This window comes from Setaria italica, chromosome IX (assembly GCF_000263155.2).
Source record: "Setaria italica strain Yugu1 chromosome IX, Setaria_italica_v2.0, whole genome shotgun sequence".
Lineage (NCBI taxonomy): Eukaryota > Viridiplantae > Streptophyta > Magnoliopsida > Poales > Poaceae > Setaria > Setaria italica.
In genome coordinates, this window is record NC_028458.1 from 15,536,879 (window position 1) to 15,547,816 (window position 10,938).

At 47.4% G+C, this 10,938-nt stretch overlaps 1 protein-coding gene across 1 annotated transcript; it reads right to left on the reverse strand.

Annotated features, from left to right (window-relative positions):
* Positions 1-107: 107 nt before the first annotated feature.
* On the reverse strand, positions 108-4,171 carry LOC101781893 (the record flags this gene model as incomplete). The annotated part of the gene is made up of 6 exons (XM_022829685.1): positions 108-635; positions 716-1,045; positions 1,503-1,882; positions 1,964-2,189; positions 2,277-2,777; positions 4,154-4,171. Coding segments are annotated over 6 exons (1,983 nt in total), but the record flags the coding sequence as incomplete, so codon positions are not given.
* Positions 4,172-10,938: the final 6,767 nt, after the last annotated feature.

The following is a 10,938-nucleotide window of genomic DNA, read 5'->3' on the forward strand; positions in this document are numbered from 1 at the left end:
AACAAGTTACACCAAATTCAAGCCTTACATAATATAAGTTCAAGACTTACACACTAATATAAGATTCAAGTTATAACAAAAGAAACATCCCACTCAACAAATCAACCTTACATTCCAGGGAACTTCTCAGCGATGAACATTGTGATCCAATTTAACTTGTGCTCGAATGGCAGATTATAGAAAGCTTTGCCAATGTGAGGATTGGCCACCAAATGAGCATAGTAGAAAGATATGTGTGCTGAAGTAAAACCAGGAAGTTGGTTCAAGATGTCAAATAGGTCAGCTGGCAGCTCATTATCAGGTTTAGCAACCAATTTTATGGCAGCAGCAAGGTTCTCACCTACACTTTTGAAAGCGGCAACCAGCCCATCCTCCTCCATTGCAGCTACCTTGGCCTTCTTACTTGGTCTACTAGCACAAGATGTTGCCCCTTGATTGGTAGGCCCATCACTTAGACCATGACCAGTAACCTCATCCCCCTCTTCCTGACTTTCACCCTCATCCTCCTCTCTACCTAGAGGTGCACTTGTGTCTTTTGCAAAATTTCCAGTAGCCATGCTATTACCAAATATTGCCTCCATCTCTCTATAGTGCAAGAGGGGCTTGTTCAAGAACTCAGCATCAGACTTGTGATCCTACATATGGAGGACAAATAAGTTAATATAATTTAACACCGGTCAATCAATTAAGAATTAATCAAAGATAGTAAGTTTACATGGACATGACCGTTGTAGTGCTCCTCATCTAGTGTAATCATGCAGTTTTCTTCATCAAAGAAGGCTGCACTCAACTTCTTCAATCTATTTATCTTTGCATACCTTTTCTGCCATGTTTTCAAATGATTCTTGACTTGCTCACCAGTGATCCTTGTGGTGAACTTCTCATTGATAGCCCTAGCACAACCATTGAAAAGGTGTTTCTTAAAGCCCTTTGATGTCTTCAAACCAGTAGCCACCAAATCATTGAGGTGAGAGAGCATTAAAGCAGACATTGCGGATGTCCATGTAGCATGCCCACTAGTTCCCCCACGCCCTTCACCTACTTCCTCCATTGTTCTGCTAGATAAAAACACAATCAGTAATAATACTAGTACAGAATCAGCACCAAAATATAGTCAAAATATAGATTACCAATACAAAATCAGCACCAATACATAGCCAAAATATAGATTATCACCAATACCAAATCAGCACCAATACATAGCCAAAATATAGATTATCACCAATACAAAATCAGCACCAATACATAGCCAAAATATAGATTACACCAATATAGAATACGTAGACAAAATGTACATTATCTCCACAAATTACATAAAATTCAGCAAGCAACATGTTCGTAAAAATATTATTCAACATCAAACATGTCCTTACAAATAGCAATACATCAGCCAAGATGTTATACAACTGGAAAAAAATTCATTTTTGAAACAAATATTAGTTAACATTATTGTTTTGACGGTCTGCCCACATCTGATCTGCTAGCTGCTGCCTGAAATTAACCATAGCTGCATGCTTATTTTCTTGGCCAGTGCGTGTGGAAGCATGGTTGTAGCTTGGCCAATTAATATCCTCTGCAAAGAACTCATCACGCCCATCTTGTATGACCCAATTATGAATAATGCAGCAAGCACAAACAATATCTACTTGTGTTGGAAAAGGGAAGAATGGAGTAGCATCATCAAGAATTTTGAATCTCCTCTTTAGTGCCCCAAATGCCCGCTCTATAGTGACACGTAGTGATGAGTGTCTAAGGTTGAACAATTCCTTCTCATTTTGAACTGGATTACTTCCCCATTCATTTAAGTGGTACCGAACACCACGAAAGGGGGGCAAAAATCCTGGTTTGGCTCCATATCCAGCATCGACTAGGTAGAACTTGCCTATCATTTGATAGACAGATTGGTTATAATACTATAAACTGATATTTGTATGTAAAAGTTGAGAGTTTACTACTCTATTACCTTGTGGAACACGAAGGCCATTCTCACGTTCTAAAGCATCACGTAAAATTAGAGCATCATGTGCAGCCCCTTCCCAACCAGCCAACACATAGGTGAAACGTAGATCAAAATCTACAGCTGCCATTACATTTTGTGTGCAAACGGATTTCCTACCACGAAAGGCATGCTCAATGTTCTTAGGAACAGATGCTCTTACATGAGTACCATCAATAGCTCCAATACAATCCTAATGTTTTCAAAAAAGTAATAATTAGGGACCATATGAGGTAAGATTAATACAAAACTCAAAACAAAAGAGGGATAAGCCTCACACCTTAAAGTAAGGATCCCATCTGTTGTTTCCTGCAATTTTGCTTGGAGTGTCCAAAGACGGGGGCCTAATTAGTTCCCCTCGCAGCTCCCCAATAGCATGGAGTACTTTGTTGAAATAACGGCTAACTGTTTCTCCCGATCTATCAAAATTAGTTCCTACTAACCTATTCCTAAGGTTATGCCCCACTGTATTTAGAAACATACCCACTTGTTGCTCAATACACAAGTTACATGTATCTTGAAGCAACCCACGCTCTCTAAAAAGATTGCAAAACCGAAAGAACTTGCCTCTATTAAATCTTAACATGTTCAAGCAAGTTGTGTCATCCTTCCAAATTTTGTTATTTAGATAATCTACTCTCATCCTATCTCTTGCCTCCATAGGCCCATAGGTAATACCAAATCTTCTTGTACATCGTTTACGTTTCCTAGACTGAATAATCACCGCCATCATTGACAACAGCATGTATGCAGCAGCAGCACAACTTACAATCTTGGTCCTCTTATCCATCTACAATACAAGAATGAAAAAAACACCTATTCTTAGAGACCATTGAACCAGGATGTCCTGCTACTGGATGATTTGTTCAATTTATCTCCCAAAATACTATGAACCAGGAGCATCCGAAGCTAATACAGTTCAAATATCAAGATGTCAAGCATGGTGTAGACTTTCCTTACCTTTTGGAGAGCAGGGGACACGACGGTGGCGGATGGCAGGGGTGGCGCTTGGCAGGGGCGGGACTTGTGGGGGAGATGGAGCTTGACAGGGGCGTTGCTTGGCAGGGGGGCGGCGGAGGTCAGGAGCGGCGACAAATGGCAGGGGGGCGGCGGAGGTCAGGAGCGGCGGATGGCAGAGGGGCGGCACCAGTCAGGGGCGGCACCAGTCAGGGGCGGCGGATGGCAGGGGGCCGGCGGAGGTCAGGAGCGGCGGAGGATGTCAAGGGCCGGCGGCGGCGAGATCCACGGGCCGGCGGATGGGGGGAAGGGGCCGGCGGCGGAGTCCACGGGCGGCGGCGGCGAGATCCACGGGCCGGCGGCGGCGGAGTCCACGGGCGGCGGCGGCGAGATCCACGGGCCGGCGGCGGCGAGATCCACGGGCGGCGGATGGGGGGAAGGGGCCGGCGGCGGAGTCCACGGGCGGCGGCGGAAGGCACGGGCGGGGCCGAGATCCGGCGGCGGCGAGATCCACGGGCGGCTACATCCACGGGCGGCGGATGGCGCGTGCGGCGGTGGATGGTGCGGGCGGCGGCGGATGGCGCGTGCGGCGGCGGATGGTGCGGGCGGCGGCGGATGGCGCGTGCGGCGGCGGATGGTGCGGGCGGTGGCGGATGGCGCGTGCGGCGGCGGAAGGTCCGGGCGGTGGCGGATGGCGCGTGCGGCGGCGAAGGGCGCGGGCGGCGGCGGATGCCGCGGGCGGCGGTGGCGACGGCAAGGAGGCGGCGTGCGCCTGGCGTCAGGGGGTGAGAGAGGTGAGGATAGGGTTGGAGCGGTGACTGCTGGCCCCAGCTGGTTTCACGGGACGCGCGAGGGAGAACTGGGTCGGAGCGGTCCGTCCATTTTGGAGGAATCCGCTCGACCCGAATCAACTGGGAATATTCCCATCTGGGTCCAACCCGTTCCCCATCGTTTTTCAACCAAACGCGGGATGAAGGGGGTCGAACCCGTTCCGACCCAGTTCAACCCGGTAACCAAACACACCCGACGTGCGCCGCGGAGGACCCGATCGATCGAGTCGCGTGGGGATGCGGGGTTTTGCGCTTTTGGGATTTCTCTTCCCTTTTTCTTTTAGGCTCCGTTTGATCCCTTCATTTTGAAGGAATTGGAATCTATTTAATGGAGTAGGCTAATTTAGGTTGGAATGTGGCATTCCACAACTTTCCAAAGTTTAGATATAAGCCTATCTTAAATTCATGAGGTGGGAGATGGAAATTGATTCTATAGATTATGGTTATTAGAATTGAATTCAATTCTTATAGCACGTTCTTAGACTCGCTTCTCTATAGTAGAAGTGCAGCATATAAGTATCTCTCCCATATCACCAACTATAATATACAACTATATTCCACATACAATTATATGAGCTTAATTAATTTGTGTCTAAATTATAATTATTAGGATGGAATTCAATTCCAATGATCCAAACGGGACCTTAGGAATTTTTAGAAGATGCGCTTCTGGGACATTGTTTTGTCTTGGGAAAAAAAGTTCGGAGGATTCTGGAAGTGGGCTCAAAGATAGCCGCGTGGACACAACATACAGCACGATTTGTTTTTTTGAATGGTACGCGGAGAGTTATTGTTGAATCGTATTAGGCTCCGATCGGTTGAATCGTATTGGGTAAGCATTCGAGCCCAGCCCACAAGATTTCCAGATCGTAGTATGATTTAGCCCAGCCCAGCCAACGCACACGAGTCGGACACGGCAACGGGCTAGAAAAAATCGAAGCCCGTCCACGTCCACCAACCTCCGGCACGGTGAACCGAGTCGGACTGGCGGAACACGACTCGGACAACAGTTGCAACCATCCGCAGGCCATCAGCATCCGTGTTCTCCTAATCGGATCTAGGTTGTGTTTGTTGTGTTTCGTGTAGCCTCTCAGCGTGAAAAGCTTAAACAAATATTAAATTTCTCGTGCAGTTTTCGAAAAGTCAGAAGCTCAGAAAAGTTGAATTTATATGAAAAGCTGAAAAGCTAAGTTTTCTCAGCTTTTCGTAGTTTTTTTTGAGTCCAGCAAGCTAAACACATCTTCTAAAAGTTAGTGTTAGATTTTCAGAACCAGAAAGCCAACAATAACTTTTCAGAAAAAACTATAAAGCTACATAACATGCATAGCAGGACCTTACTAGTCGAGTTGCGTGCGGGTTCCTCGCGACCTTGCGTATTTAAGCAGAGCCAGGGGCAGATCGAAGCTGACCCACCACACTGCTTTCCGTGAGGACAAACCCTGGATGAGCGACGCGTGGCTATTGCTGTCATCCGATGCCTCTGTTGGTGATGCTTGCTAGGCTCGGCGCATCCCTCGCATTGCTCGGCTCATAGGCTCTAGGCTTCAATACAGCCGAGCGAGGTCCTGGGAACCCGTTGCTGCTGCCGTCGTCGGATAGGAGTAGTAGCCACGGATCGGAGTGAATCCTCACGGACAGAAGTTTAGGGACCGTCCGTCCGTCCTCATGAATTTTTTTCCACGGTACCAAAAAGGAATGTCCAATGTGGCCGCGGCATTGTCGTACGGTGAGTGGGTGACTAGCGAGAAAGACAAAAGAGGAGGTAAGGAGTACATCGGACGGTCCATCTGCATCTAGCATGAATCTCAGAGCTAATGATCTGATGAGTCCACTCCCAACACATAGGAATTCCGGAAGTTGCGTTGCATCGTGCGGTCGTGGTGAATGCGAACTTTTTTATTTTTATATTTTTTTTACGATTTTGCATAAATAAATAGTCGATCAAAAAATTTGCAGAAATAGACTGATGACGCCGGTTGAAACGACGCTAACGGGCTACCACTGTCTCAACCAGCAGTAAGAGAAGCTACCGCCGGGTGAAATGGTGGTAGCTGCCTGCATCCGCCATGTCAGCGCAGAATCCCGCTTACCGTCCTCCCATTTGGCGAGCCGCACACAGTTTCCAATGGCACGGGGGATGAAGCCTATTCCGCCGGCTCGTTTGGTGGAAGCCTGTTACCACCGTGCCATCTGGCGGTAGCAGGCCCCGCCATTTGAAATGGCGGAAGTAGGAAAGGTTCCGCCAATTGAGGCGGCGGTAGCTCCCACCGCCTTTAAAACGTGCCGAGCGGCTGCCAGAGCGAGCTTGCGCAAGAGAAGAGGAAGGGAGGGAGGGAGAGAAGAAGGAAGGGAGGGAGAAGGGAAAGAAAGGAAGAGAGGGAGGAAGGGAGGGGAGAGGAGATTGAAGACCCGTTCCTCACTTCGTTAGATCCCCTAGTTTAGGTTAGTTCGTAGTAGATAGATCTAGTAGTTAATTTAGTTAGTTTAGTGGATTTGATACATAGAAAAATGTAGTTTAGTTAGTATAGTGGATTTGAGACATAGAAAAACGTAGCTTAGTTGGTTTAGTGGATTTAGCTTAGGTATTTAGGTGATGGTAAAATTAGTTAGTTGATTTATTTAGATTAATTTTAGATGAATATTATTTGCAATGCTAGGGTTATATTATGTATAGGTATTATGAATGTAGTTGTTTTAGGGGTAGTTGGAATTATTAGATTTAGTTTGAATTTTTTTTCATATCGTGTATATTGACCCGTTGTTTAGGGTTAGGTTAATTTAGTAATATTTACTAATTGCCTATGGTAGTGTCGTGTATATTAATCGGGTAAAATGAAATGAATTAGTTTGTAATTTTGGATAACTCTAAAATGGTTATTACTATCGATGATAGAGTTACATGTTTGTACCGTATATTGAAATGTAGGTGTCGTTGCAGTTACCTAATTTAAGTTTTTGAGAGTAATTTCAACTGTTCGTGTCGTGTATATTGGCAAGCATGTCGATTTATTTTCCAAATGTTCTATGGTTGAGGGAGGTTAGATATGGTCCAGAAGGGGGTAAATGTGTCTGAATTTCAGTTGTTCTGCAAGAATTTACCAAGAGCAAGAGAGAGGAATTGGTGTTCAATATGCAAGTTACTTTGTAAGGCTTTCGATCTTGATAGAGATCAAGTGGATCTATCTGTTAGGGCTGTAGTGAGGCGACGGCCTGACATAAATTTTTGGGAGCTGATCCCGATTGAAGGAACCCAGAACTACCGGGTTTATGTAAATGGTTGCACTAAGCGTGGTTTACCGCTCATATTGTATGTTCAAGTGTTAATGAAGGTTGGGTCTAGCAGTCAGATGGAAGAAGAAGTGGGAGGTACTGAAGTTCAAGCCGAGGAAGGTGTGCAGAGTATTGATGGCCCAAATGAAAAAAATGATGAAGATGGGGCAGAAGAGGGAGATGCAGAAGATAATGTTGCAACCCGTGAGCCAAATGGGGAGGCTGATGAGGGGGAAGACATACCTGAGTTAGTTGAGCATGTGGAGAGGGAAGGAGAAAAGGCCAATGGTGCCATGGATGATGACTCGTCGGATGAGTAAGATGCTTACCCTATCCCACGGAACTGGTCAACTTATGACCATTCCACCCTATAGGTCAACGTAGGGGAAAATATCCCTTGGGAGTATAGGGAGGATGAGGTTTGCGTGGGTGCTTTGTACCTGTAACATCCGTAAAATTTACTAACTTAAATCATCCGCTAAAAATTCGTCTTCAAAATCTTTTGACCATTGAGCTCCCGAAGATCCTTTCCTTCCCGGTGACTTCGCCGTCCCGGCACCCAATGCCGGCAACCACCTTTACTTCCTCCGCAAATTTCACCACGTGCCCTCAAAATCTGTCACGCGTGCCCAACTGTTTCTGCATTTTTCGCCGACTCTCCATCTCTTTTCTTTTTTATGTTTTTCCCCTTCTTCTTTTTCCTTCTCCTTTTCTTCCTTCTCTTTCTTCCTTCTTCCTTCTTGCTTCTTCTTTCTTCCTTCGCCTCCTTTCCTCCTGGCGCCTGGCACCAGCGCCTGGCCCACCCGTGCCACTGCCGTATGCCACCACGGCCCCGCGCCCGCTCGCCCAGGCCGCTCCCTGCCGCTCGCCGCGGCCCTGCACGCTGCACGCACCGCCCGCCGCCCGCCCCGCACGCCGCCTACCCGACGCCTTGCCGCGCCCCTGCCGCACGCCATGCCACCCCTCCCCTAGCAAGCCTCCCCACGCCAGCCACCATCACTGTGCGCCCCATATGCTCCTCACCGCTCGAGCCCGGCCCCACCACGCCCTCCACGCGGAGCTCCATTCCACCACGCCACCGACCGGGAATCACGGCCGCCATTAACGCCGCCGGCCGTCGCCCGCCCCCTCCTGCCGGCTATGAAAGGGCCAAGGTCCGGCCGTCCCTCGCCACCACCTCACCCTCACCTCCCAGCTCGCCACCCCCTGCTTCACCACCCCTGCGCATCGCCGCAAGGTCAACCACCGCCGCCTCCCTGTCCACCGTCGGCGTCCCCTCTCCCGTCATCATCCGCCCAAGGTGAGGGCCAAAATGGGTCCCCCACGACCCCTTCTCCCTTCCCCCGCCGTGGACCTCGCCGCCAGTGAGCTTGGCCGGCCTGCTGCCGCTGGATTTGCCCCCCCCCACCTCCCTGTGCTCATGCGCCGGGAAGAAGAAGGGGAAAAATTCCCTCCAATTCCGATCTAACCCCCTCCTTTTGCATATTCACAAACCAGCCTTGCCACCTCTCTCAAAGTTCTCTCGTGAATATGCCCTTCCACCTTCCAAAAATATTCGCGAATAGGTCCTTAGTTCTCACAGTTTAGTCCTAAACCTTGTTTTAAGCCCCTAACGCTCCGTTAACTTGTCATTTCATGCGCCAAACTTCCTCCAATTAATCCCAAATTCGACCATGACATCCTCCAATATACTTCCGCCGAGTCATCTCCAAATTTCATGTTCTCTGTTCGATCTCAACGGGTAAAGCTTTAATTTTCTTTTATTTATTGTGTGCCCGATTTTGTGTGCCGTAGATCACAGAGTACCCGAGGAGGAGGACGAGGAGGAGTTTGGTCATGAGCCTGAGCTCGAAGACCAGCACCATGAGCAGGAACTCCCGGAAGGCTTTGAGGACGGCAAGTCCAATCTCACCCTTTGATGCATATTGATCCTAGTTTTTCAAACACAACCTATTGGCCTGTTCTATAAATTGCATATTGTTTTACCGCTGAAACATGGTTGGATAGCCACCCCTTGATTCTTATGATTATTCCTTGCTTGTCCTATAATTATCTCTAAATATGACTTGCTCTGTTTTGATGATAATTACTGCTAGAATGCTTAGGGTCTTTTTACTCAATTCAATCATGACTACAATGTGTTTTGTTAAAGAATAAACGAGTGAGTGTTTTTAAAAGGGAAAATGGGTTTCCGGAAATGAAGGAAAGACATGCTTGGATGAGATGGATGGGTGTTTCTTGTGTGAAATGAATAAGTTGGGCTTGTACCTTGGTGGTTGAGCAAGGTTGGGAGATATCCATCTTGTCACAAATTAAGGACCGAGTTGATGTGTCAACTTGCCTAACCCAACCATCGTGCAACCACTCAACCGTTGTATGTGGTAACGGCTTAGCATAAATCCCACTAGCTAGTCTGTTAGTCATCAGGAGAGCTGGTGAGCAACGGGAGACCATGGACAAAGAATAAGAACTGTGTGAACTTAGGTCCTGGTTAATACCTCGTTGGTGGTTCATTAACCCCTTGGTTGCTTCCATGTTGACTAGTTAGGCTTAACTAAGGTGGGTAATGGCTTTGTTAGGATCTGCACCGACACTAAGATGATCGTGCTGCGGTACCCTACTTGTGGGAAAAGTGTACAACCTCTGCAGAGTTAAAACCTATCTGAGTAGCCGTGTCCACGGCATTGGACGAGTTACGGCTTGGTCACATAAGTAGTGCTTGGATGTTTTTCATGGCGTGTGTTGGATTTCGGAAGTGTCCGACAGTTGTGTCGTGAGCTATTGCGGACGGGGAGTCCAGTAGCATTAAAACTTGGATCCTTTATGTAGGATCAACCCCACTTAATGATTCGGTTACTAAAAGAAATGCTTTGTGAAAACTCTTTTGAAAATGAACCATTGCATGTGTTAAAATCTAGCTTTACTGCAAATAAACCTTAGCATTATCCTTATTATATCCTGTGCACATTCTTTCTTGTATCCCCCTTCGTGGTTCGGGTTGGACTTGTTAAGTACTTTTTGTACTCACCCTTGTTTTGTTGCTTCAGAGGAAGACCCGGACTTCGTCGCCGAAGATTTCGAGTAGGAGGTCGCTTCCGCACCCAACGCTGCCTGTGGTGTTGGCTTTTGCAGAATGCTTCCGCTGTCGCTTAGTTTTGATTGTAGCCCGGGGTCCGACTGGACGACAACTTGGATCTGTATCGTTGTTGGTTTGTTTCTCCTTTGGGTGTGGCTTGCCCGCCCGCTCCTTCGGGAGTTGTACGGTTTTTGAACCATCTGTTGAATAAATGTGTTATCAGCCTCTTGGGACTAATATTTGTATCGCATTTAGTCTCTACTTATGTGGGGATGCCTTAGTACCCTAGTGGGGATGAGGTGAAGGCAACTGTGAAGCGATGGTCCACTTTGTCTTTGCAACGGCAGTTCAGGGTGATGAAGAGCAACCCGACAGTGTATGATGTGTGCTGTGCGAGAAGCAATTACCCGTTTAGGGTGCACGCATTAAAGGGAAAGTAAAAGGATTACTGGGAGATGACTACAGTGGTTGAGCACCAATGCTTGCTGGATGAATTGGAAGGAACACACCATAACCTCACTGCTGATTTTGTTGCTCAATACATGTATCCTCAGATAGTAGAGAATCCCAGCTTCGTGCCTAAGTCGATTGTTTGTGCCATAGAGGTGAAATTCAAGTATAAGATTAGCTACCACAAAGCTTACCGAGCCAACTAGAAGGTGTTGGAGATGAAGTGGGGTACGTACGAAACATCGTATGACAACCTCCCTCTCCTGTTGCACACCATATGCCAGAGGAACCTAGGAAGCTACTACGACCTGAAAGTCTATCCATGTGCTCAGTTTATAGGCAAATAGGTCCTGCAGTGA